The 26,208-nt window shown below is 52.4% G+C and overlaps 2 protein-coding genes and 1 long non-coding RNA gene across 4 annotated transcripts; all 3 read right to left on the minus strand.

Annotated features, from left to right (window-relative positions):
- Positions 1-564: 564 nt before the first annotated feature.
- Positions 565-11,360, minus strand: LOC125686300 (uncharacterized). Its single transcript, XM_048930082.1, has 8 exons — positions 11,208-11,360; positions 10,863-10,913; positions 10,160-10,285; positions 5,989-6,039; positions 5,789-5,902; positions 5,315-5,377; positions 4,762-4,851; positions 565-1,158 (listed from the first exon to the last, which is right to left on the minus strand). Exons 1-8 carry the CDS (start codon positions 11,281-11,283, stop codon positions 1,037-1,039), a joined length of 693 nt encoding a protein of 230 aa, XP_048786039.1. The 5' UTR covers positions 11,284-11,360; the 3' UTR covers positions 565-1,036.
- A 310-nt stretch (positions 11,361-11,670) lies between these two features.
- LOC125686297 (low affinity immunoglobulin epsilon Fc receptor-like) lies at positions 11,671-24,500 on the minus strand. Its single transcript, XM_048930076.1, has 10 exons — positions 24,373-24,500; positions 24,001-24,114; positions 19,618-19,716; positions 19,446-19,496; positions 19,246-19,335; positions 18,738-18,851; positions 16,646-16,797; positions 15,980-16,089; positions 12,066-12,227; positions 11,671-11,981 (listed from the first exon to the last, which is right to left on the minus strand). Exons 1-9 carry the CDS (start codon positions 24,470-24,472, stop codon positions 12,095-12,097), a joined length of 963 nt encoding a protein of 320 aa, XP_048786033.1. The 5' UTR covers positions 24,473-24,500; the 3' UTR covers positions 11,671-11,981; positions 12,066-12,094.
- LOC125686301 (uncharacterized) lies at positions 19,861-23,180 on the minus strand. Of its 2 annotated transcripts, none has more exons than XR_007373731.1 (3): positions 22,809-23,180; positions 22,138-22,189; positions 19,861-20,334 (listed from the first exon to the last, which is right to left on the minus strand). It is a non-coding gene; the product is annotated as an uncharacterized LOC125686301 (long non-coding RNA). The 2 variants fall into 2 exon arrangements; XR_007373730.1 differs by having other exon boundaries at positions 22,602-23,180.
- Positions 24,501-26,208: the final 1,708 nt, after the last annotated feature.

Below are 26,208 nucleotides of genomic sequence, written 5' to 3' on the forward strand. Positions count from 1 at the left end.
CTGGGGGTCGGCCTCTGCTCTCGTGTCATCAGGGATGGGAGCAGAGGGAACGGCTTCAAGCTACGGCAGGGGAGATTCATGCTGGACATGAGGAAGAATTGCTGTTCAGAAAGGGTGGTCAGGCACTGGAATGGATGCCCAGGGAGGTGGGGGAGGGCACCGAGCCTGGGGGTGTTGAAGGAAAGGCTGGATGTTGTGTTGAGGGACGTGGTTCAGTGGGAGCTGTTGGTAAGAGGTGAGCGGTTGGACTGGATGAGCTTTGAGGTCTGTTCCAACCTTGGGGATTCTATGATTGTATGATTCCCCATGTGTCCCTATGGCATCCCCATGTGTCCCTATGAGTCCCCATGTGTCCCTATGGCATCCTCATGTGTCCCTATGGCATCCCCATGTGTCCCTATGGAGTCCCCATGTGTCCCTATGGCGTCCCCATGTGTCCCTATGGCGTCCCCATGTGTCCCTATGGAGTCCCCATGTGTCCCTATGGGTCCCCATGTGTCCCTATGGCATCCCCATGTGTCCCTATGGCGTCCCCATGTGTCCCTATGGCATCCTCATGTGTCCCTATGGCGTCCCCATGTGTCCCTATGGCATCCCCATGTGTCCCTATGAGTCCCCATGTGTCCCTATGGGTCCCCATGTGTCCCTATGGCAGCCCCATGTGTCCCTATGGAGTCCCCATGTGTCCCTATGGCGTCCCCATGTCGTTGTGTTGAGGGACGTGGTTCAGTGGGAGCTGTTGGTAAGAGGTGAGCGGTTGGACTGGAGGAGCTTTGAGGTCTGTTCCAACCTTGGGGATTCTATGATTCTATGATTCTATGATTGACTCAAACTCTGAGCTTTTTCCACCTCGTTCTGAGCCCTCCAGCAGAGGCCAGTGGCCAATCTCGGCTCATCCGAGCCCCCAAACCCAGAGGTTTTGAAGGTCGTGTGTTTGCCAAGCGTAGGAATTGTCCTAAAAACGGGGATTTGGGGCTTTTGGAAGCTGACCTGCTCCCGATCCGAGTTGATGATGACCAGGTGAGCACCTTGGTCGTCACAGATCTCCTTTGCTTCCCTCCAGCTCATCCTCTCGGTGGAGAAGGAATAGCAGCTCCCTTCGAAAGCCTTCCAACCAGCCAAGCACTGCTGACCCCGGGATCACTTTGCACATCCGTGCTGGAACGAGAAGGAAAACAACCCCAAAATCAGCAGGGATCACCCCAAGATTTGCCACCCTTAAGCCCCATGTTGGGTTTGTTATATTGGGGCTGTTGGACTGTTTCACGATGAGCACATATGGGAGTTATTCAGCACTGTGGTCGGTGCTTGGAACAGTGCATGCGTTGGCCTTGAGGAAGAAATTCTAATCTCAGCTACCCTGGAAGCTATTGAGAATGCCTCTAGGAATGCCTTGGTGTCAATCCAAAGGGAAGTTTCCTCATTAAGTCCTACGGAACAGGATGGCATTGGATTCTGTTAACGGCCAAAGCAGGTGGGATGGTGTAAGGTTATTAATCAAATATGGTTATTAATCAAAGTTGTTGCGTTTATATTGATGAATCCCAAAAGGTGGAAAGGGATTTGGAAGCAATATGGAAACACAAAGGTGTTGCATCGGGTGTCAGAAGACGAAACATCGTTTGGATTTGCAGAAGTATGGAGGGCATTAACGAGCTGGCTACTAAATCCTGCTTGGCTTCAGCAGTTGGTTGCTGCTTTGATAGATTTAGCCATATTGTTTGTTATCACTTGCATCATGTATCTGACTTTGGGGGGTATATAAGATGCTGTAGAATTGCAATAAATGCCAATTTGCAGCATCCCCCCATATTGGTGACTGTGTTGCAATGGGCCTAGCGAGGAGAGATGGCGGGTAGAGCAAGGAGAGATGATGGGTAGAGCAAGGAGAGATGGCGGGTAGAGCGAGGAGAGATGGCGGGTAGAGCGAGGAGAGATGGAGGGTAGAGCAAGGAGAGATGGAGGGTAGAGCAAGGAGAGATGGAGGGCAGAGCGAGGAGAGATGGCGGGTAGAGCGAGGAGAGATGGCGGGTAGAGCGAGGAGAGATGGAGGGCAGAGCAAGGAGAGATAGCGGGTAGAGCAAGGAGAGATGGTGGGTAGAGCAAGGAGAGATGGTGGGCAGAGCAAGGAGAGATGGTGGGTAGAGCAAGGAGGGATGGCGGGTAGAGCAAGGAGAGATGATGGGTAGAGCAAGGAGAGATGGCGGGTAGAGCAAGGAGAGATGGCGGGTAGAGCAAGGAGAGATGGCGGGTAGAGCAAGGAGAGATGGCGGGTAGAGCAAGGAGAGATGGCGGATAGAGCGAGGAGAGATGGAGGGCAGAGCAAGAAGAGATGGCGGGTAGAGCAAGGAGAGATGGTGGGAAGAGCAAGGAGAGATGGTGGGAAGAGCAAGGAGAGATGGCGGGTAGAGCAAGGAGAGATGGCGGGTAGAGCGAGGAGAGATGGCGGGTAGAGCGAGGAGAGATGGTGGGTAGAGCAAGGAGAGATGGCGGGCAGAGCGAGGAGAGATGGCGGGTAGAGCAAGGAGAGATGGCGGGTAGAGCAAGGAGAGATCGAGGGTAGAGCAAGGAGAGATGGTGGGTAGAGCAAGGAGAGATGGTGGGCAGAGCAAGGAGAGATGGCGGGTAGAGCGAGGAGAGATGGAGGGTAGAGCAAGGAGAGATGGAGGGTAGAGCAAGGAGAGATGGCGGGTAGAGGAAGGAGAGATGGCGGGCAGAGCGAGGAGAGATGGCGGGTAGAGCGAGGAGAGATGGAGGGTAGAGCAAGGAGAGATGGTGGGTAGAGCAAGGAGAGATGGTGGGCAGAGCGAAGAGAGATGGTGGGCAGAGCGAGGAGAGATGGAGGGTAGAGCAAGGAGAGATGGAGGGTAGAGCAAGGAGAGATGGCGGGTAGAGCGAGGAGAGATGGTGGGTAGAGCAAGGAGAGATGGAGGGTAGAGCGAGGAGAGATGGTGGGTAGAGCAAGGAGAGATGGAGGGTAGAGCAAGGAGAGATGGAGGGTAGAGCAAGGAGAGATGGAGGGTAGAGCAAGGAGAGATGGAGGGTAGAGCAAGGAGAGATGGCGGGCAGAGCGAGGAGAGATGGAGGGTAGAGCGAGGAGAGATGGAGGGTAGAGCAAGGAGAGATGGAGGGTAGAGCAAGGAGAGATGGCGGGCAGAGCAAGGAGAGATGGAGGGTAGAGCGAGGAGAGATGGCGGGTAGAGGAAGGAGAGATGGCGGGTAGAGCGAGGAGAGATGGCGGGTAGAGCGAGGAGAGATGGTGGGTAGAGCAAGGAGAGATGGTGGGCAGAGCGAGGAGAGATGGTGGGTAGAGCAAGGAGAGATGGTGGGTAGAGCGAGGAGAGATGGTGGGCAGAGCGAGGAGAGATGGCGGGTAGAGGAAGGAGAGATGGTGGGTAGAGGAAGGAGAGATGGTGGGCAGAGCGAGGAGAGATGGTGGGTAGAGCAAGGAGAGATGGTGGGTAGAGCAAGGAGAGATGGTGGGTAGAGCGAGGAGAGATGGAGGGTAGAGGAAGGAGAGATGATGGGTAGAGCGAGGAGAGATGGCGGGTAGAGCGAGGAGAGATGGAAGGTAGAGGAAGGAGAGATGATGGGTAGAGCGAGGAGAGATGGCGGGTAGAGCGAGGAGAGATGGCGGGTAGAGCGAGGAGAGATGGTGGGTAGAGCAAGGAGAGATGGTGGGTAGAGCAAGGAGAGATGGAGGGTAGAGCAAGGAGAGATGGTGGGTAGAGGAAGGAGAGATGGAGGGTAGAGCAAGGAGAGATGGCAGGCAGAGCAAGGAGAGATGGTGGGCAGAGCGAGGAGAGATGGCGGGTAGAGGAAGGAGAGATGGCGGGTAGAGCAAGGAGAGATGGAGGGCAGAGCAAGGAGGGATGGCGGGTAGAGGAAGGAGAGATGAAAGGTAGAGCAAGGAGAGATGGCGGGCAGAGCGAGGAGGGATGGCGGGTAGAGGAAGAAGAGATGGCGGGTAGAGGAAGGAGAGATGGCGGGAAGAGCAAGGAGAGATGGCGGGAAGAGCAAGGAGGGATGGCGGGTAGAGGAAGGAGAGATGGCGGGTAGAGCAAGGAGAGATGGCGGGTAGAGCAAGGAGAGATGGCGGGTAGAGGAAGGAGAGATGGCGGGTAGAGGAAGGAGAGATGATGGGCAGAGCGAGGAGAGATGGAAGGTAGAGCAAGGAGAGATGGCGGGTAGAGGAAGGAGAGATGATGGGTAGAGCGAGGAGAGATGGAGGGTAGAGCAAGGAGAGATGGCGGGTAGAGCAAGGAGAGATGGCGGGCAGAGCAAGGAGAGATGGAGGGTAGAGCGAGGAGAGATGGCAGGCAGAGCAAGGAGAGATGGTGGGCAGAGCGAGGAGAGATGGCGGGTAGAGGAAGGAGAGATGGCGGGTAGAGCAAGGAGAGATGGAGGGCAGAGCAAGGAGGGATGGCGGGTAGAGGAAGGAGAGATGAAAGGTAGAGCAAGGAGAGATGGCGGGCAGAGCGAGGAGGGATGGCGGGTAGAGCAAGGAGAGATGGAGGGTAGAGCAAGGAGAGATGGCGGGTAGAGCAAGGAGAGATCTGTAGCCCCTGCAGTGAGGGATCCTGGCATGGCGCCGTGCCTGCAGCAGCCCAGTTTTTTCCTGCAGCAGCCCAGTATTTCCTGCAGCAGCCCAGTTTTTTCCTGCAGCAGCCCAATTTTTTCCTGCAGCAGCCCAGTTTTTTCCTGCAGCAGCCCAGTTTTTCCTGCAGCAGCCCAGTTTTTCCTGCAGCAGCGCGGCTCTACCTGCCACGTCCTGCAGCTCTCTGTAGTAACCTCGCATCCCGCTCCGCAGCCACGTCTGCTCCCGACGGGATTCCGACAGCTCCTGAAGCACTGGGAGAACAGAGCGGGGTGAGATGGATTTCCTTCCTCCCCACCCCACGGTTTGGTTTTACCCAAATCTTCAGCTCTTTGTCAACCCCTCGGTGGACGGCGGCCAAAGGTTTGGCCAACGATGCTTTGAGTTCTGATGGATTTCCATGGGGAAATCTGGGATTGACGCCCTTCCTCTTCCTCCTAACGAGGCGGATTTTCCCCCAGGTGAGCTCCTGATGTACAGCCTGATGACCCCATGATGCCCAGAGGGCAGATCTGATCCTATCTGCACCTTTTTGGGGCTAATCCCACTGAGGACGGAGTTTGGTCACCATCCGACCCACCCCACTCCATTCCCCACGGATCAGCGGAAATCAGAACCAACCTTCGCTAAGAGATGGAGCAAAACCAAGAGCCACCCAAAATCCACCATTTTCCTCCATTCTGCACCAACCCAAACACAAAAAATTCGGGGACCTACTGTGAATTTGGGTCTCGGAGTAGTTTGACCTCAAGAGCTCCAACTCCGCCATGATTTCCACCTCTGTAATAGAAATGAAGGAAGAAGAGGTCGGATTCTGGCAGGGAATCTCGGGTGATGTCTGCATTTGCCCAATTTATGACTTTTGGGTTTTATGGGGGATTTTAAGGTTGGGTTTTATGGTTTATGGTGGATTTACACCCATGGTGCTGCTGGCGTGGCTGGGAGGAGGCAGATGGAGCGATTTGGAAACCCCAAAACTCCCATTGCAGAGCGAAAGCGAGAATCTGCTCAGGTTGGAAACCCTAAAACTCATTGCCTTGGGGCGGCAATGAAAGTGTCTGAGGCAAGAGAAGAGCGTGAGACGCGACATCAGCTCAAGGCATTGCAGCCTATAGAAGCTGCCTGATTTTCAGTGGTGAAAATGCCTTTATTTTTCACCAATCCTGGTGTTCCCCAAGCTGCCCAACTCACGTTTCACCACGGCCAGAGCCAGGAGCAGCACCCACGCCACGAAGCTCAGGGCCACCAAAAGGTAGAGGATGGTGGTCGACGGCCAGCCACATCCACTGCTGGGCTTGGGGTTACCTGCAGAGAAATCAGGGGAGAACCCACAGCTCCACGGTCTGAGAGCTTTGGCATCACCCAAGGAAGGAAGGCCAGAAGAGACTCACCCACAGGAGAAGGGTTTGATGACGGTGGTTTCCCTGCCAGGCTGTAGACACCTACAGAGAGTCAGCATCTTTAGAGGCTGTTATTTAAACGCTGTACAAAGGGGGCACGGTTGAGATGGTTGAAGGAAGGGCTGCCATGCAGAGGGACCTCGAGAGGCTGGAAAGGTGGGCAGGGTGAACCTGATGAGGTTTTCAAACACGGCCAAGTGCAAAGTTTGGCACTTGGGCCGGAGGAATGCCAGGCATCCGTACAGGCTGGAAGGAGAGGTCCTTGTAAAGCAGCCCTGTGGAGAAGGACCTGGGGGTCCTGATAGGTGGAAAACTTCATATGAGCCAGCAGCGTGCTCCTGCGGCTCGGAGGACAAATGGAATCCTGGGGTCCATCAAAAGAGGGGGGGCCAGCAGGGACAGGGAGGTGATGGTCCCCCTCTGCTCTGCTCTTGTGAGGCCCCATCTGCAATGCTACGTCCAAGCATGGAGCCCGCAGTACAAAAAAGACAGGGAGCTGTTGGAGAGGGTGCAGAGGAGGGCACAAAGATGATCAGGGCACTGGAGCATCTCTCCTATGAGGACAGGCTGAGGGAGCTGGGCTTGTTCAGCCTGGAGAAAAGAAGGCTGTGGGGTGAGCTCAGTGCAGCCTATCAATACCCAAAGGGAGCCTACAGAGGGGAGGGGAATCATAGAAGCATAGCATCATAGCATCATAGCATCACCAAGGTTGGAAAAGACCTCAAAGCTCATCCAGTCCAACCGCTCACCTCTTACCAACAGCTCCCACTGAACCACGTCCCTCAACACAACAACATGGGGACTCCATAGGGACACATGGGGACGCCATAGAGACACTGGGGACTCCATAGGGACACACAGAATCATAGAATCATAGAATCCCCAAGGTTGGAACAGACCTCAAAGCTCCTCCAGTCCAACCGTTCCCCCATTCCCAACAGCTCCCACTGAACCACGTCCCTCAACACAACATCCAGCCTTTCCTTCAACACCCCCAGGCTCGGTGCCTCCCCCACCTCCCTGGGCATCCATTCCAGTGCCTGACCACCCTTTCTGAACAGCAATTCTTCCTCATGTCCAGCCTGAATCTCCCCTGCCGTAGCTTGAAGCCGTTCCCTCTGCTCCTATCCCTGATGACACGAGAGCAGAGGCCGACCCCCAACTCCCTGCAGCCTCCCTTCAGGCAGCCATAGGGAGCAGTGAGCTCTGCCCTGAGCTCCTCTTCTCCATGCTGAACATTCCCAGCTCCTTCAGCCTCTCCTCATCAGCCCTGTGCTCCAGACCCCTCACCATTTCATTGCCCTCCTTTGAACACGTTCCAGGGCCTCCATGTCTTTCTTGCAGTGAGGGGCCCAAAACTGGACACAGTAGTGAGGTGTGGCCTCACCAGTGCTGAGTACAGAATCAACTCTTTGAAAGGGTTGATATCACAGCATCACAGAATCACAGGGGTTGGAAGGGACCTCCAGAGCTCATCGAGTCCAACCTCCCTGCCAAAGCAGGTTCCCTACAGCAGGTCATACAGGTCGGCATCCAGGCAGCTCTGGAACATCTGCAGCGCAGGAGACTCCACCACCCCCCTGGGCAGCCTGCTGCAGTGAACAGTGGGACCCATAGAGACACTTTGAGACCCATAGAGACACATTGGGATCCATAGAGACACGTTGAGACCCATAGAGACACCTTGAGACCCATAGAGACACCTTGAGACCCATAGAGAAACGTTGGGACCCATAGAATCACAGCATCACAGAACCGCAGGGGTTGGAAGGGAGCTGCAGAGCTCATCGAGTTCAACCCCCTGCCCAAGCCGTTCCTACAGCAGGTCACACAGGTCGGCATCCAGGCAGGCCTTGAACATCTCCAGAGCAGGAGACTCCACCACCTCCCTGGGCAGCCTGCTGCAGTGAACAGTGGGACCCATAGAGACACGTTGGGACCCATAGAGACACATTGGGATCCATAGAGACACGTTGGGACTCATTGGGACCCATAGAATCACAGAATCACAGAACCGCAGGGGTTGGAAGGGAGCTGCAGAGCTCATGCAGTCCAACCCCCTGCCCAAGCCGTTCCTACAGCAGGTCGCACAGGTCGGCATCCAGGCAGGCCTTGAACATCTCCAGAGTAGGAGACTCCACCACCTCCCTGGGCAGCCTGTTCCAGTGAACAGTGGGATCCATAGAGACACATTGGGACCCATAGAGACACATTGGGACCCATAGAGACACGTTGGGATCCATAGAGACACGTTGGGACCCATAGAGACACGTTGGGATCCATAGAGACACGTTGGGATCCATAGAGACACGTTGGGACCCATAGAGACACGTTGGGATCCATAGAGACCCGTTGGGATCCATAGAGACACGTTGGGATCCATAGAGACACGTTGGGATCCATAGAGACACGATGGGACACGTTGAGACCCATAGAGACGCATTGGGACCCATAGAGACACGTTGGAAACCATTGGGACCCATAGAGACCCATTGGGACCCATAGAGACACACTGAGACCCATAGAGACACGTTGGGACACATTGGGACCCATAGAATCACAGAATCGCAGGGGTTGGAAGGGAGCTGCAGAGCTCATCGAGTTCAACCCCCTGCCCAAGCCGTTCCTACAGCAGGTCACACAGGTCGGCATCCAGGCAGGTCTTGAACATCTGCAGAGCAGGAGACTCCACCACCTCTCTGGGCAGCCTGTTCCAATGAATATATGTGTAGGACGAGGGGAAATGGTTTTGAGGGAGGGGAGACTGAGGTCAGGCATCAGGGGGAAATTCTTTACCCAGAGAGCGGTGAGATGCTGGAACAGGGCTGCCCAGAGGGGCTGTGGATGCCCCGTCCTTGGAGGCGTTCAAGGCCAGGTTGGATGGGCAGCCTGGTTTAGCATTAAACAGTTGACGGTCTGCTCCTCCCAGGGATGATTTCCAATGGTTCCTTTGGGCCATTGGATCCTATTCTACGGAAGGGATCGAATTTGCAGAGAAATAGAAAGGTATGAAGAGGTTGGTGGCCCTGTGTGCGGCAATGGGTCGGAGATTCATGATCCTTGAGGTCCCTTCCAACCCTGGCCGTGCTGTGATGCCGTGACACAGTTTAGCGGGGAAAATATTTGATGGTTGTTTGAAGGGTTGGATTGGATGAGCTTGGAGGTCTTCTCCAACCTCGGTGATTGCATGGTTGTATGGAGAGGAAGGGAAAAGTGGAGTTTTGAGGGTATTTTGGAGTGGAGGGGCAAGAAGGGGAGCTGGGTGCTGGAACAGCTGCCCAGAGGGGCTGTGGATGCCCCGTCCTTGGAGGCATTCAAGGCCAGGTTGGATGGGCAGCCTGGTTTAGCATTAAACAGTTGACGGTCTGCTCCTCCCAGGGATGATTTCCAATGGTTCCTTTGGGCCATTGGATCCCATTTTACTGAAGGGACCGAATTCAGAGAGAAATAGAAAGGTTTGAAGAGGTTGGTTGAAGGTGTGCAGCAGGGGGTCGGAGATTCGTGATCCTTGAGGTCCCTTCCAACCCTGGCCATGCTGTGATTCCACGACACGGTTTAGCAGGGAAAATATTTGGTGGTTGGGTGAAGGGTTGGATTGGATGAGCTTGGAGGTCTTTTCCAACCTCGGTGGTTGCGTGGTTGTATGGAAAGGAAGGGAAAAGCGGCGTTTTGAGGGTATTTTGGAGTGGAGGGGCAAGGAGGGGAGCTGGGTGCTGGAACAGCTGCCCAGAGGGGCTGTGGATGCCCCGTCCTTGGATGCATTCAAGGCCAGGTTGGATGGGCAGCCTGGTTTAGCATTAAACGGTTGACGGTCTGCTCCTCCCAGGGATGATTTCCAATGGTTCCTTTGGGCCATTGGATCCCATTTTACTGAAGGGACCGAATTCAGAGAGAAATAGAAAGGTTTGAAGGGGTTGGTTGAAGGTGTGCGGCAGGGGGGTCGGAGATTCGTGATCCTTGAGGTCCCTTCCAACCCTGGCCATGCTGTGATTCTGTAACACGGTTTAGCAGGGAAAATATTTGGTGGTTGGGTGAAGGGTTTGGATGAGCTTGGAGGTCTTTTCCAACCTCGGTGGTTGCATGGTTGTATGGAGAGGAAGGGAAAAGCGGCGTTTTGAGGGTATTTTGGAGTGGAGGGGCAAGGAGGGGAGCTGGGTGCTACCTGTGCCTCCTGCTCCCTTCTGTCTCTGCAGATCTCTGTTGGATGTGGGTGGTTTGTAGCCACGATCCGACCCCGACACCGAGACGTCGTCGTAGTCATCGTCATCAGCAAAGCTGTCCGGAGATGCTGTGGGAGAAGGACAACAGGGGGGGAAAAGTGGGGGGTTTTTTTGGTGCCAATTAGCACAAAATTAGCAATAAACTGCCTGCCTCAATCCTTTGGGAAGCGTCGAATCTAACAGCTGCCTCGGCAGAGTTTGGGGTCGCCTCGGTCCATCTGAAGGCATTAAGGTTTTGATGGCCAATGTAAGGAAAAAAAAACCACAAAAAAGTGTGATTCTGTGTGTTACTTTCTTATCTTTTTTATGGATTTTTGTAACCCGTCCTTGGTGGCTTTCCCTCCTTTGGTTGCAAATCTGAGCCGAAGTTTGAATCCCTCTGTGGTGGGAAGGGGAAAAAAGCATCACCGAACGATGGATTCCTCGCTCCAAGAGGGGGGCAACAAATTCCCTTCTGCTTCTCCCAGCGATGATTTCCAATGGTTTCCTTCGGGCCATTGGATCCCATTTTACGGAAGGGACCGAATTCGGAGAGAAATAGAAAGGTTTGAGCTGAAAACAAAGCCCTGAGGCACCTCGGGGAGTTCTGCTTTCCATCCACGCCGCCAGAAATAAAAGCCCAAAAAGGTGAAAACGAAGACTCACCCGGCCTGAAGTCATTCACCGGCGTCATTTTTCCAGCAGCAGAGTAAATCCCTGCCAAAAAGAAAAACCAGGAAGGAAAACGATGCTCAGGATAACAGGGGGGATCCCCAAAACCGATGCGAGGGCGCTGCTGATGCTTTCTTAAGGCCCAGCATGGAGCTTGTGGGTGAAAAGGGGCAAAACCTGGAGGCTTTTTGTTTGCTGAAGCAAGAACGGCGCCTGCCTGCACCCAGTTGCACCTCGCTCCATCCAACGCCCTCCGCACAACCAGGAGCCCCTATTGCCAAGCCCCCCCCCCAAAGAAAAAAACACACCCAAAATCCAACCGTTTCACCCCAAATTTACCTGCTTGTCTCACCATCCGCTTGGCGGGGATCGGAGGGGGACCCAACCAGTTGCCATAAGTCTCCTGTAAGGCCATGGAAGATTCTTCCAACCTAAACCATGCTACGAACCCTTCGGTTCTCCTCCTCGCGCAGGCGCAGCCCCAAACCCCGCGCCGCCTCCAGCTCTCCCCGTTTCAGGGTTTGGCCCTGAGGTTTCGGTTCCTCCCGGGAGGGGAATCGGTGCCGTGAGCCCGTCAGCAAAAACAGCCTTCGTGCATCAGTGCCCACGAGTGAAGGATTTGCATAGCAGCCCTCCCCAAAAAAAAAACCACCTTCGCTCGCTTCCGTTTTCTGGGTCAGGTTTTTGTTTGGGAATTCGATGCTCTCCCCCCCCCCCCGGACCCTCATGGGTGCCATTGAGAGGTGAAAACGGGTTCAGATCACAAAGGTTTCATTTCAAATTGCAACCAAGAGATTTTATTTCGAGGGACGACGAGTCGAGCTTTGGGAAAACGGGTGGAAAAAGGGGAGCAAACAGCGCTGAAATCTCTGCCTCGCCGCCGGCTCCGTCCCCAGCACCGCAGCGCTGCACCCTGACGCTTCCTCCCATGCTGACTCCTTCTTTTCCAAAGCAAAACCCCACGTAGGTCAAAAAACCAACCAAACAAACAGAAAGAAACCAATTTCCCCCTTCGTTTGGCCGATCTGCTCTTGGTTTTTCTCCCATTCTCAGCACTTCCTCCACGCTCGTCACGACAGCGGAACGCCGCCCTCCGCCTCGCGCTCGGTTTTCCTGTTTGCAGCTCATTATTATTATTATTATCATTTTTACTTTTTTCCCCCCCCCCGTTTTCGTGTGTTTCCTTCCTTTCCTCACCGTTTGTTTGCTCCCCCATTTCGAACCCGTCAGCAGCTGCGCTCACAGATCCAGGCCTCGGGGCTGGTGCAGGTGGCATCATTCCAAAGGCCGCTGGAGGACACGGTGGCGCAGTCCTCGCCGTGCTGCCCCACGTTGTTGGGTTCGCCTTTCTTCCAAAACCTGCATCGTGGAAGTGGGGAGGAGAACAAAATTGAGGTGAAAAGCTCAAAATTTGGTTGGTTTTTAGGTATTGAGGTGGTTCAGCCCCAACCCCACTACATCTCCTCTTCTTTGGGGGAAGGACTTGGGATCTCCATTTAAACCTATTGAAATGGTTCGACCCCAACCCCACTGCATATCTTCTTGGGGAAAGGATTTTGGGATCTCCATTTAAACATATTGAGGTGGTTCGACCCCAACCCCACTGCATCTCCTCTTGGGGAAAGGATTTTGGGATCTCCACTTAAACATATTGAGGTGGTTCGACCCCAACCCCACCGCATCTCCTCTTGGGGAAAGGATTTGGGATCTCCATTTAAATGTATTGAGGTGGTTTGATCCCAACCCCACTGCATCTCCTCTTGGGGAAAGGATTTGGGATCTCCATTTAAATGAATTGAGGTGGTTCAACCCCAAACCCATTGCATTTCTTCTTGGGAAAAGGATTTTGGGATCTCCATTTAAATCTCCATTACATTTAAATGTATTGAGGAGGTTCAACCCCAACCCCACTGCATCTCCTCTTCTTAGGGGGAAAGGATTTTGGGATCTCCATTTAAATGTATTGAGGTGGTTCAACCTCAACCCCACTACATCTTCTCTCCTCTTTGGGGAAAGGATTTTGGGATCTCCATTGAAACGTATTGAGGTGGTTCAGCCCCAACCCCAGTGCATCTCATCTCCTCTTGAAGAAAGGATTTGGGATCTCCATTGAAACGTATTGAAGAGGTTCAATCCCAACGCCACTGCATTTCTTCTTGGGGAAAGGATTTAGGATCTCCATTTAAACATACTGAGGTGGTTCAACCCCAACCCCACTGCATCTCCTCTCCTCTATGGGAAAGGATTTGGGATCTCCACTTAAACTTATTGAGGTGGTTCAACCTCAACCCCGCTACATCTCCTCTTGGGGAAAGGATTTGGGATCTCCACTTAAATGTATTGAGGAGGTTCAACCCCAACCCCACTACATCTTCTCTCCTCTATGGGAAAGGATTTGGGGATCTCCATTTAAACCTATTGAGGTAGTTCAGCCCCAAACCCGCTACATCTCCTCTATGGGAAAGGATTTGGGATCTCCATTGAAACATATTGAGGTGGTTCAACCCCAACCCCACTACATCTCCTCTTGGGGAAAGGATTTGGGATCTCCATTTAAACATATTGAGGTGGTTCAGCCCCAACCCCACTGCATCTCCTCTATGGGAAAGGATTTTGGGATCTCCATTTAAATGTATTGAGGAGGTTCAACCCCAACCCCACTGCATTTTTTCTTGGGGAAAGGATTTTGGGATCTCCATTTAAACATATTGAGGTGGTTCGACCCCAACCCCACTGCATCTCCTCTTGGGGGAAGGATTTGGGATCTCCATTTAAATGTATTGAGGTGGTTTGACCCCAACCCCACTGCATCTCCTCTATGGGAAAGGATTTGGGATCTCCATTTAAATGTATTGAGGAGGTTCAATCCCAACCCCACTGCATTTCTTCTTGGGGAAAGGATTTTGGGATCTCCATTTAAATGTATTGAGGCGGTTCAGCCCCAACCCCGCTACATCTCCTCTTCTTTGGGGGAAGGATTTGGGATCTCCATTTAAATGCATTGAGGTGGTTCGACCCCAACCCCACTGCATCTCCTCTCCTCTATGGGAAAGGATTTGGGATCTCCATTTAAACGTATTGAAATGGTTCGACCCCAACCCCATTGCATTTCTTCTTGGGAAAAGGATTTTGGGATCTCCAATTAAACGTATTGAGGTGGTTCAACCCCAACCCCGCTACATCTCCTCTATGGGAAAGGATTTTGGGATCTCCATTTAAATGTATTGAGGTGGTTCAACCCCAAACCCGCTACTTCTCCTCTCCTCATGGGGAAAGGATTTGGGATCTCCATTTAAACGTATTGAAATGGTTCGACCCCAACTCCACTGCATTTCTTCTTGGGGAAAGGATTTGGGATCTCCATTTAAATGAATTGAGGTGGTTCAACCCAATCCCGCTACTTCTCCTCTTCTTTGGGGGAAGGATCTGGGATCTCCACTTGAACCTACTGAGGTGGTTCAACCCCAACCCCTCCACATCGCCTCTTGGGGAAAGGATTTGGGATCTCCATTTAAATGTATTGAGGTGGTTCAACCCCAACCCCGCTACAACTCCTCTGCTTTGGGGGAAGGACTTGGGATCTCCATTTAAATGTATTGAAATGGTTCGACCCCAACCCCACTGCATTTCTTCTTGGGGAAAGGATTTTGGGATCTCCATTGAAACGTATTGAGGTGGTTCAACCCCAACCCCACTGCATTTCTTCTTGGGGAAAGGATTTGGGATCTCCATTTAAATGTATTGAGGAGGTTCAACCCCAACCCCACTACATCTTCTTAGGGGGAAAGGATTTTGGGATCTCCATTTAAATGTATTGAGGTGGTTCAACCCAACCCCGCTACATCTCCTCTTCTTTGGGGGAAGGATTTAGGATCTCCATTTAAACGTATTGAAATGGTTCAACCCCAACCCCACTGCATCTCCTCTCCTCTATGGGAAAGGATTTGGGATCTCCATTTAAACGTATTGAGGAGGTTCAACCCCAACCCCACTGCATTTCTTCTTGGGGAAAGGATTTAGGATCTCCATTTAAACATACTGAGGTGGTTCAACCCCAACCCCGCTACATCTTCTCTTGGGAAAAGGATTTGGGGATCTCCATTTAAATGTATTGAGGTGGTACAACCCCAACCCCCTCTACATCTCCTCTCATCATGGGGAAAGGATTTGGGATCTCCATTTAAATGTATTGAGGTGGTTCAACCCAACCCCACTACATCTCCTCTATGGGAAAGGATTTGGGATCTCCACTTAAACATATTGAGGTGGTTCAACCACAACCCCACTGCATTTCTTCTTGTGGAAAGGATTTGGGATCTCCATTTAAATGTATTGAGGTGGTTCAACCACAACCCCACTGCATCTCCTCTCCTCTATGGGAAAGGATTTGGGATCTCCATTGAAACGTATTGAGGTGGTTCAACCTCAACCCCGCTACATCTCCTCTTCTTAGGGGGAAGGACTTGGGATCTCCATTGAAACGTATTGAAATGGTTCAACCCAATCCCTCTACATCTCCTCTTCTCTCGGGGAAAGGATTTGGGGATCTCCATTTAAACATATTGAGGTGGTTCAACCCCAACCCCCTCTATATCTCCTCTCATCATGGGGAAAGGATTTGGGATCTCCATTTAAATGTATTGAGGTGGTTCAACCCCAACCCCATTACATCTCCTCTTGAGGAAAGGATTTTGGGATCTCCATTTAAACCCTCTCTTCTCCAAGCTCTGATTTTCCCCTTCCAGCCCCACCACGGCGTCTCAGTGCTTTCTCCCAAATTCCACACGTGAGAAATGGAAATGAAAAATAACCCCTCTTTGATTCTGACAAGAGGTGCAGCTCCTTCTGCAACCCCCTCGCTTTCCAGCCCCAAAACCAAAGCGATTTGGGGGGAAAACCCCCAATTCCTGCCCGCAGAGCAGTGGCCCCCCCCACCTTCACCTCCACGCTGCATTTTCAGCTGCCACAAAACCTTTCCCAGTGCTCTTTTTCCATGCTAAACCAGAGCGCTGCACTCTGCTGTGCTGCTATGGTGCAGCTCTCTGCTTTTTTGGGGCAAAATAAGGGGGAAAAAAAGCTGTTTGGGAATGGCAATGAGCTTGGAAACGTACGAGATAGAGAGGGACTGGCCGTCCAACCACTCCCAGTAGCCTTCTTTCTGCATGTCGCTCAGGCCCAGCCAGAAAACCCGTATCTCCATGATGTGGTTGGCCAGAAATTTCTGCAAATGAGGAAAAAAATAACCCCCAAAATTACAAAGAGTGAAGGTAGGAAGCGGGGGAGCGGTGATGCGAGTTCAGCGCGTCTGCTGGTGACACCGGGGAGCCCCATCCCTTGGGACAAGCAGGATGAGCCCCAGGAAATGGGGATAAAAGCCCTGAAATTGATGACTGCTGGAGGGAGAAGCTTTTATCCACCCCAAAAACGCTTGCAAAGCCGAGCTGGTGAAACTAAGCTTTCCAATGTGAGGCAGAGGTTGTCTAAGTTGGGGTTGAAACACCGACCTGCACGCTGCTGGAGCTGGAATTCTTCACAGAAATCACAACTTTTGGGTCACTTCAAAGTAATCCCTATCCATATTTTGGGGACAGATCGGCTCGCTTTGCTTACGTCCCATCAGAACCTCGAGGCTGGGGGACGTGGATGCTTCTCCCCTCGAGCAGCCCACGCTTCACCTCCAGCTCTTTGCAGAACTCGAGCCTGCCAGCCTCCTAAACGAGTTCCATTCGGGGGTTTGGGGTCTTTTGGGGTTGTTTTTGGGGAGCTGAGCAGCTTACGTTCTCCAGCTCGCTGTTGACGATGGCCAGCTGAGCGCCCAGCATGGAGCAGGCGGCTCGAGCCTCGATCCACGACTTCTTTTCAGTGGAGAAATAATAGCAGGTTTTGGCAAACTGCTGCCAGCCAGCGGGACACCTGGTGCAGAACATCTCTATGGGGAAAACAAGAGGGGAAAAAATAATCACAGAACGGCCAGGCTTGGAAGGGAGCTGCAGGATGATGAAGCTCCAACCCTCTGCCACACGCAGGGCCACCGACCTCCATGTTTCACAGCAGCCCAGGCTGCCCAGGGCCCCTTCAACGGCCCCGAACGCCTCCAGGGACGGACGGGGCATCGCGGCCCCTCTGTTCAGCCCCTCCCCGCTCTCACAGCACTTGCAGCCTCCAGCTGCCCTCCCTCAGCTCCCTGGGCTGGGAGTGCATGGGTCCTGCACTTGGGCCACAACAACCCCAGGCAACGCTGCAGGCTTGGGGCGGTGTGGCTGGAGGACGGCGTAGAGGAAATGGAGCTGGGGGTATGGATGGATGCTGGGCTGAACGGGAGCCAGCAGTGTGCCCAGGTGGACAGGAAGGGCAAGGGCAGCCTGGCCTGCATCAGAAACAGCGTTGCAAGCAGGAGCAGAGAGGTGATTGTTCCCCTGTATTCAGCACTCGTGAGGCCGCACCTCGAGTGCTGTGTCCAGTTTTGGGACCCTCACTGCAAGATATGGAGGCCCTGGAAGGTGTTCAAAGGAGGGCAATGAAATGGTGAGGGGTCTGGAGCACAGGGCTGATGAGGAGAGGCTGAAGGAGCTGGGAATGTTCAGCCTGGAGAAGAGGAGCTCAGGGCAGAGCTCACTGCTCCCTATGGCTGCCTGAAGGGAGGCTGCAGGGAGCTGGGGGTCGGCCTCTGCTCTCGTGTCATCAGGGATAGGAGCAGAGGGAACGGCTTCAAGCTACGGCAGGGGAGATTCAGGCTGGACATGAGGAAGAATTGCTCTTCAGAAAGGGTGGTCAGGCACTGGAATGGATGCACAGGGAGGTGGGGGAGGCACCGAGCCTGGGGGTGTTGAAGGAAAGGCTGGATGTTGTGTTGAGGGACGTGGTTCAGTGGGAGCTGTTGGGAATGGGGGAACGGTTGGACTGGAGGAGCTTTGAGGTCTTTTCCAACCTTAGTGATTCTATGATTCTATGATTCTATGATCCCAGCCGTTCCCCGTCCTGCTGCCGTCTCCCCTTGCCAAGAGCTGACTCCCCTCCTGGCTGCAGGCTCCCTTCGGGCGCTGCAGGCTGCAATGCGCTCGCCCCCAGCTCCTCTTCTCCGAGCCCATGCTGGTGGGGGGAGCTGCCACTCTTCACCTGGGACTCTTGGCCACCTGCCACTCTTTCTCCTTTCTTCTCCCTCCTCTCCTGCTCCTCTCTTTCTCCTCTTTCCTCCTTCTTTCTCCCCTTCCTCAACTTCTTCCCTCTTCCTCTCCCTCTTCTATTCCTCCTCCTTCCTCCTCCTCCTCTTCCTCCCCCTCCAGCCCAGCTCCCTCAGCCTGTCCTCACAGGGAGCTGCTGCAGCCCCTGATCGTCTTCGTGGCTCCTCCAGCCCCTCTCCAACAGCTCCCTGCCCTTCTTGTCCTGGGGGCTCCAGCCCTGCAGATGCGGCCTCACGAGGGCAGAGCAGAGGGGGGCCGTCACCTCCCTGTCCCCGCTGCCCCCCCGGTGCTGATGGAAGAGGCAGAGTAGAGGGGGAAGCGTCTTCATCTGCAGTCCTGCGTCTCCCCAGTACAAATAAAAAGGACAGGGATCTCTTGGAAAGAGTCTGACGGAGGGCCACAAAGATGGCGAACGGCCTGGAGCATCTCCCCTATGGAGAAAGGCTGAGTGAACCGCGTCTGCTCAGCCTGGAGTAAAGGAGATGGGGCAGAGGGCAGAGCAGAGGGGGGCCGTCACCTCCCTGTCCCCACCTGGAGCCCAGGATCCCATTTGCTTTCCAATCCCACCCTGCTGCCTCACATTCAGCTTTTCATCCATCAAGACCCCCAGCTCCCTTCTCCGCAGGGCTGCTCTCAAGTTAAAGATGAGAGGGGGACAGATTAGAAGTGGGTGCAGCTCTGTGCTCACCCGTGAGGTTCTGCGCCTCCTCCAGCGTTGTGCTGAGCAGCGCGGATACGCGGCTCTGCTCCTGCCTCAGCTCCTCCAGCTGCTGCAGAGCCGGCTGCAAGGCGTCCCTTCCCTCTGCAAAAAAAAAAGAGTAAAAAAAAAAAGAAAATAAAGCTAAAAAATAATTAAAAAAAAAAAAAAAACAATCAGGTTTTGCTCAAACAAACACATTTTATCTCCCTTCCTCTTTTTCTCAGCTGGCCGCGTGTTTTCCCTGCTCTCCGAACTGCAGCCGCAGAAACCTCAAAGACTTTCAATGAAGGAACTTTTGCTGCGTGTTTCGATGCAAAAAGGCTTTTTCTTCTTTCTTTCTTCCCCTCAACCTCACACTGAGCAACGTCCCAAACTCCTCCAGACCCCCCCAGCCAACGGGTTTTTAGGAATCCTCGGGGCTCCCGCTCTGCACAAGCACGGATTTGTGTTGAGAACGACGGGATTTCACTGCTTCCCCCCGAAGCCAGGCTCTCACCCAGGGCTCGGATGCGGTCCCACAGCTCCGTCCCACACTGCGCTCTGCACTGCGCCACGCTCCGCTGCGCCTCCTCCACTTCTCTCGACACTGCAAGGAGGAAATCTTGGCTTTCGGGCCGCTGCCTGCACCCGATTTCCAGCGCTCAGGTTCTGCTTGCATCCCCCCCTCCCCGTTTTTCCACCTTCCCGACGTCGCACCGTTCAGCAGGCGGCTGTGAATCGCGTGGAGCTCGGCCGAGAGCTGCGTATCTACGGAGAAAACAAGAGGAGGAAACTCAAAGCAAACCTGCAGCCATTCCCCAACCTGATGGGAAGCATTTTGGGGTGGATTTGCTGGGAAAAGCAGCCCTGGGAGCAGCAGTTTCCATACCGAGGGCGTGCTGGACCTCTGAGAGGTTGTGCCAGGCCGTGGCGTGGCTCTGCTTGTTCTGCAGCCGCGTTCGCTCCAGCTCTTCCTGCACTGCAGACACTGGGGAGAGGAGCACAGTTTGCCTTTGCTCCACATCCAGCCTTCCATGCTCTTTAAAGACCCCCCTTCCAACCCAACCCAACCCAACCCGTTCCATGGTTCTGTGACCTTTAAGATCCCTTCCAGCCCAACCCATACAGGATTCCATGCCTCTATGGCCTGTAAGATCCCTTCCAACCCAACCCGTTCCGTGGTTCTGTGACCTTTAAGATCCCTTCCAACCTGACCCATACAGGATTCCATCATTCTGTGACCTTTAAGATCCCTTCCAGCCCAACCCATTCTAGGATACCATGCTTCTGTGACCTCTAAGATCCCTTCCAACCCAACCCATTCTAAGATTCCAAGGTTCTATGACCTTTAAGATCCCTTCCAACCCAACCCAATCTAGGATTCCATCATTCCATGACCTTTAAGATCCCTTCCAACCCAACGCATTCTAGGATTCCATGCTTCTATGACCTTTAAGATCCCTTCCAACCCAACCCATTCTAGGATTCCTTGCTTCTGTGACCTTTAAGATCCCTTCCAACCCAACCCATTCTAGGATTCCACCATTCTGTGACCTTTAAGATCCCTTCCAGCCCAACCCATTCTAGGATTCCATGCTTCTATGACCTTTAAGATCCCTTCCAACCCAACCCATTCTAGGATTCCATCATTCCATGACCTTTAAGATCCCTTCCAACCCAACCCATACAGGATTCCATGCTTCTATGACCTTTAAGATCCCTTCCAACCTGACCCATACAGGATTCCATCATTCTGTGACCTTTAAGATCCCTTCCAGCCCAACCCATTCCAGGATTCCATCATTCTGTGACCTTTAAGATCCCTTCCAGCCCAACCCATACAGGATTCCATGCTTCTATGACCTCTAAGATCCCTTCCAGCCCAAACCATTCTAAGATAACATCATTCTGTGACCTTTAAGATCCCTTCCAACCCAACCCATACAGGATTCCATCATTCTATGACCTCTAAGATCCCTTCCAACCCAACCCATTCTAGGATTCCATGCTTCTGTGACCTTTAAGATCCCTTCCAACCTGACCCATACAGGATTCCATCATTCTATGACCTTTAAGATTCCTTCCAACCCAACCCAATCTAGGATTCCATCATTCTATGACCTCTAAGATCCCTTCCAGCCCAACCCATTCTAAGATTCCATGCTTCTATGGCCTGTAAGATCCCTTCCAACCCAAACCATACAGGATTCCATCATTCTGTGACCTTTAAGATCCCTGCCAGCCCAACTCATTCTAGGATTCCATGCTTCTATGACCTCTAAGATCTCTGCCAACCCAACTCATTCTAAGATTCCATCATTCTGTGACCTTTAAGATCCCTGCCAGCCCAATCCATTCTAGGATTCCATGCTTCTATGACCTTTAAGATCCCTTCCAAGCCAACCCATGCAGGATTCCATCATTCTGTGTCCTTTAAGATCCCTTCCAACCCAACCCAATCAAGGATTCCATGCTTCTATGACCTTAAAGATCCCTTCCAACCCAACCCATACAGGATTCCATGCTTCTATGGCCTTTAAGATCCCTTCCAAGCCAACCCATACAGGATTCCACCATTCTGTGACCTTTAAGATCCCTTCCAACCCAACCCATGCAGGATTCCATCATTCTGTGACCTTTAAGATCCCTTCCAACCCAACCCAATCAAGGATATTATCATTCTATGACCTTAAAGATCCCTTCCAACCCAACCCATACAGGATTCCATGCTTCTATGACCTTTAAGATCCCTTCCAACCCAACCCATACAGGATTCCATGCTTCTATGACCTTTAAGATCTTTTCCAACCCAACCCAGACAGGATTCCATCATTCTGTGACCTTTAAGATCCCTTCCAGCCCAAACCATTCTAGGATTCCATCATTCTGTGACCTTTAAGATCCCTTCCAGCCCAAATCATTCTAGGATTCCATGCTTCTGTGACCTTTAAGATCCCTTCCAACCCGACCCATACAGGATTCCATCATTCTGTGACCTTTAAGATCCCTTCCAGCCCAACCCATACAGGATTCCATGCTTCTATGACCTTTAAGATCCCTTCCAACCCAACCCAATCTAGGATTCCATCATTCTATGACCTCTAAGATCCCTTCCAACCCAACCCATTCTAGGATTCCATGCTTCTGTGACCTTTAAGATCCCTTCCAGCCCAACCCATTCTAGGATTCCATCATTCTGTGACCTTTAAGATCCCTTCCAGCCCAACCCATACAGGATTCCATCATTCTGTGACCTTTAAGATCCCTTCCAACTCAACCCATTCTAGGATTCCATGCTTCTAAGACTTTTAAGATCCCTGCCAACGCAATCCGTTCTAGGATTCCATGCTTCTGTGACCTTTAAGATCCCTTCCAACCCAACCCATACAGGATTCCATCATTCTGTGACCTTTAAGATCCCTTCCAGCCCAACCCATTCTAGGATTCCATGCTTCTATGACCTCTAAGATCCCTTCCAGCCCAACCCATCATTTGATTCTGTGGTTCTGTGACCCTTAAGATCCCTTCCAGCCCAACCCAGACAGGATTCCATGCTTCTGTGACCTCTAAGATCCCTTCCAATCCAACCCATTCTAGGATTACATGCTTCCATGACCTTTAAGATCCCTTCCAACCCAACCCATTCTAGGATTCCATGCTTCCATGACCTTTAAGATTCCTTCCAACCCAACCCATACAGGATTCCACGCTTCTATGACCTTTAAGATCCCTTCCAACCCAACCCATTCTAGGATTCCATGCTTCTGTGACCTTTAAGATCCCTTCCAACGTGACCCATACAGGATTCCATCATTCTATGACCTTTAAGATCCCTTCCAACCCAACCCATACAGGATTCCATCATTCTGTGACCTTTAAGATCCCTTCCAGCCCAACCCATTCTAGGATTCCATCATTCTATGACTTCTAAGATCCCTTCCAACCCAACCCATTCTTGGATTCCATGCTTCTATGACCTTTAAGATCCCTTCCAACCCAACCCATACAGGATTCCACGCTTCTATGACCTCTAAGATCCCTTCCAACCCAACCCATTCTAGGATTCCACGCTTCTATGACCTCTAAGATCCCTTCCAACCCAACCCATTCTAGGATTCCATGCTTCTGTGACCTTTAAGATCCCTTCCAACCCAAACCATACAGGATTCCATGCTTTTGTGACCTTTAAGATCCCTTCCAACCCGACCCATACAGGATTCCATCATTCTGTGACCTTTAAGATCCCTTCCAGGCCAACCCATTCTAGGATTCCATGCTTCTATGACCTTTAAGATCCCTACCAACCCAACCCATACAGGATTCCATCATTCTATGACCTTTAAGATCCCTTCCAACCCAACCCATACAGGATTCCATGCTTCTATGACCTCTAAGATCCCTTCCAATCCAACCCATTCTAGGATTACATGCTTCCATGACCTTTAAGATCCCTTCCAGCCCAACCCATTCTAGGATTCCATCATTCTGTGACCTTTAAGATCCCTTCCAGCACAACCCATTCTAGGATTCCATCATTCCATGACCTTAAAGATCCATCCCAAGCCTTTCCATGGTTCTATGGCCTTTAAAAGTACTTTCCAACTCAATCATCGTAGGATTCCATGGCTCTAACATCGTTAGGATCCCTTCCAATCCACCCCATTATTTCACTCCGTGGTTCTTGTTTAATATTCACAATATTTAAGCTCCCTTCCAACCGAAGCCATTCTAGGATTCCTCGATCTTCTGACACTTAAGGTCCTTTTCTAACCCCAATCACTCTATGACTCTATGATCTTTAAGGTCCTTTCCAACCCAACCCATTCAACCATTCTATGGTTCTATGATCTCCGAGGCTCCTTCCAAAACCAACTCATTTCCGAATTCCGTCCTACCAGGACCTATAAAGTCCTTCCACTGCAAACCATTCTAGGATTCCACGATTCTACGACCTTTAAGGACCCTTCCAACCCAAGCCATTCTACCATTCCAAGGCTCATTCGATCTTTCTACGATCTTCAAGGCCCCCTTGAATCCAACCCATCCTGTGATCTTCAAGGACCTTCCCAACCCAATCCGTTCCACCATTCCGTGCTTCTACGCTCTGTAAGGTTCCTTCCAAACCAACTCATTGTCGGTTCTATGACCTTTACAGTCCCTCCCAAACCAGGGCATGCTACAATTTTATGTTCTTTAAGATCCCTTCCCATTCAGCCGTTTCCGGATTCTACGATCCTATGAAATCGAGCCCACGCGGCGCTGCTGACTTCACCTCTTCGGATGCTCACGATGGTAAGAGCCAAGAGGAGCACAAAGCTGAGGGCCAGCAGCAGGGCCAGCAGCACAACGGCTCTTTGCGGGGACGAGGGCGGGAGTGAGAGCAGCGCTGGGGTCGAAAGGAAAAAGAAAACAAGTGAAACAGCCCCGAAAAAATCCTATCCAACACAATTTTAGGAGGAGAGGAGCATCACGAGGCGAGACCTCACCGCCCAAGCAGCTCCTCCGCCATATTCCCCACGCTCAAACCTTCTTTTTAACAACCCAACAGAGAAATCCACGAGACGAAACCGAGCCCTAATTTTGCTGAAAGATCCCCGCTGAGAGCTGGAAGCCTCAGGTTTTGTTGCATCCGGGTTCCTGGTACCTCTTTTGGGTGCTTTCCTCGGGGTTTGGTCCTCCAGCAGCATGTCCTTGGTGAGCTCCCAGTTCTCACAGGCGCCATCAGCGCCGCCGTTCTGTGCCATCTCCGCTCCTTCTTTCCCAAAAACCTCCCCAATTTATGGAGGCTGGGAAAAACACGTCAATTCTTCCGGGGAGGGAAGTGAAATATTCACGATTCACCATTTCCAGAAGGAAAAAAAAAAACCATAAACAAAAAAAAGAAGAACAAAACCACAAAACCAACCAACAACCCAACGACAAATGTGCACGCTCAGGATCTTTCCCAGCAGCTGACGCACTCGTGAAGCCTCTGGCCGCGCGCCGCAGCCCCTCCTTTGCTGATTTTCAGGAGAAATGGCTAAAAAAGCCACATTGCTCTCGAGAAGCGAAGCCAACGCTTCCCCAAACGCGTTGGTTTTTGGTTTTTTGTGTGTTTTTATTTGGAAGTCTTGCAACAGAATGATTGGTTTTCTCTGTGCAGCCAGGCTCATGTCATTTCTTCTGTGTGTGAAGGGGGGGGTTTCTGTCTCAAGGTTGGGTGAGAAACCCTCGCCTTCATCACCGCGTGTCGTGAAAACCCTCCTCAGGACGGCGCTCCCTTCCTTCCTTCTGCACATCCTCCTGTTTGCCGCAGGGTTTTCACCCAGCCGTTTCACCCAACAAAAGCCTGAACCTCAGACGGAAATTCACTTTTTTTGCTCGATTTCGGCTAAATTTCATAGAATCAAAGGATCATAGAATCACCAAGGTTGGAACAGACCTCAAAGCTCATCCAGTCCAACCGCTCACCTCTTACCAACAGCTGCCACTGAACCACGTCCCTCAACACAACAACATGGGGACGCCATAGGGACACATGGGGCTGCCATAGGGACACATGGGGACTCCATAGGGACACATGAGGATGCCATAGGGACACATGGGGACGCCATAGGGACACATGGGGACTCCATAGGGACACATGGGGACTCCATAGGGACACATGGGGATGCCATAGGGACACATAGAATCATAGAATCACCAAGGTTGGATCAGACCTCAAAGCTCATCCAGTCCAACCGTTCACCTCTTACCAACAGCTCCCACTGAACCACGTCCCTCAACACAACATCCAGCCTTTCCTTCAACACCCCCAGGCTTGGTGCCTCCCCCACCTCCCTGTGCATCCATTCCAGTGCCTGGCCACCCTTTCTGAACAGCAATTCTTCCTCATGTCCAGCCTGAATCTCCCCTGCCGTAGCTTGAAGCCGTTCCCTCTGCTCCTATCCCTGATGACACGAGAGCAGAGGCCGACCCCCAGCTCCCTGCAGCCTCCCTTCAGGCAGCCATAGGGAGCAGTGAGCTCTGCCCTGAGCTCCTCTTCTCCAGGCTGAACATTCCCAGCTCCTTCAGCCTCTCCTCCTCAGCCCTGTGCTCCAGACCCCTCACCATTTCATTGCCCTCCTTTGAACACGTTCCAGGGCCTCAATATCTTTCTTGCAGTGAGGGGCCCAAAATTTCACGGCAGAACAAAGCGCCAGCAGAAAGCAAACGCAGTCAGAAGGTGAACGGCCTCCAGCCCGAACCTCTTCCTCCTTTTGCCCCATTTCCCCTTTCTTCATCCCGAATTTTGGGGAAGTGAAGGGCCAACGCTTCCCTTGGGGGTCAGCGCTCGTCCCAAACGTCGCCCATTTCCTGCCACCCTCCTGCAGTTCTGTTCCTGTGACGGAGGGACGGAGCTTTCGGAGCTGAAAGAAACGAAAACAGAACTGAGCATGGGGAGCTGAGCAAGAAACCACCTCCCATCCCAACCCACCTCCTAATGAACCCCCTTCAGGCT

This window comes from Lagopus muta, chromosome 34 (assembly GCF_023343835.1).
Source record: "Lagopus muta isolate bLagMut1 chromosome 34, bLagMut1 primary, whole genome shotgun sequence".
Taxonomy (NCBI): domain Eukaryota; kingdom Metazoa; phylum Chordata; class Aves; order Galliformes; family Phasianidae; genus Lagopus; species Lagopus muta.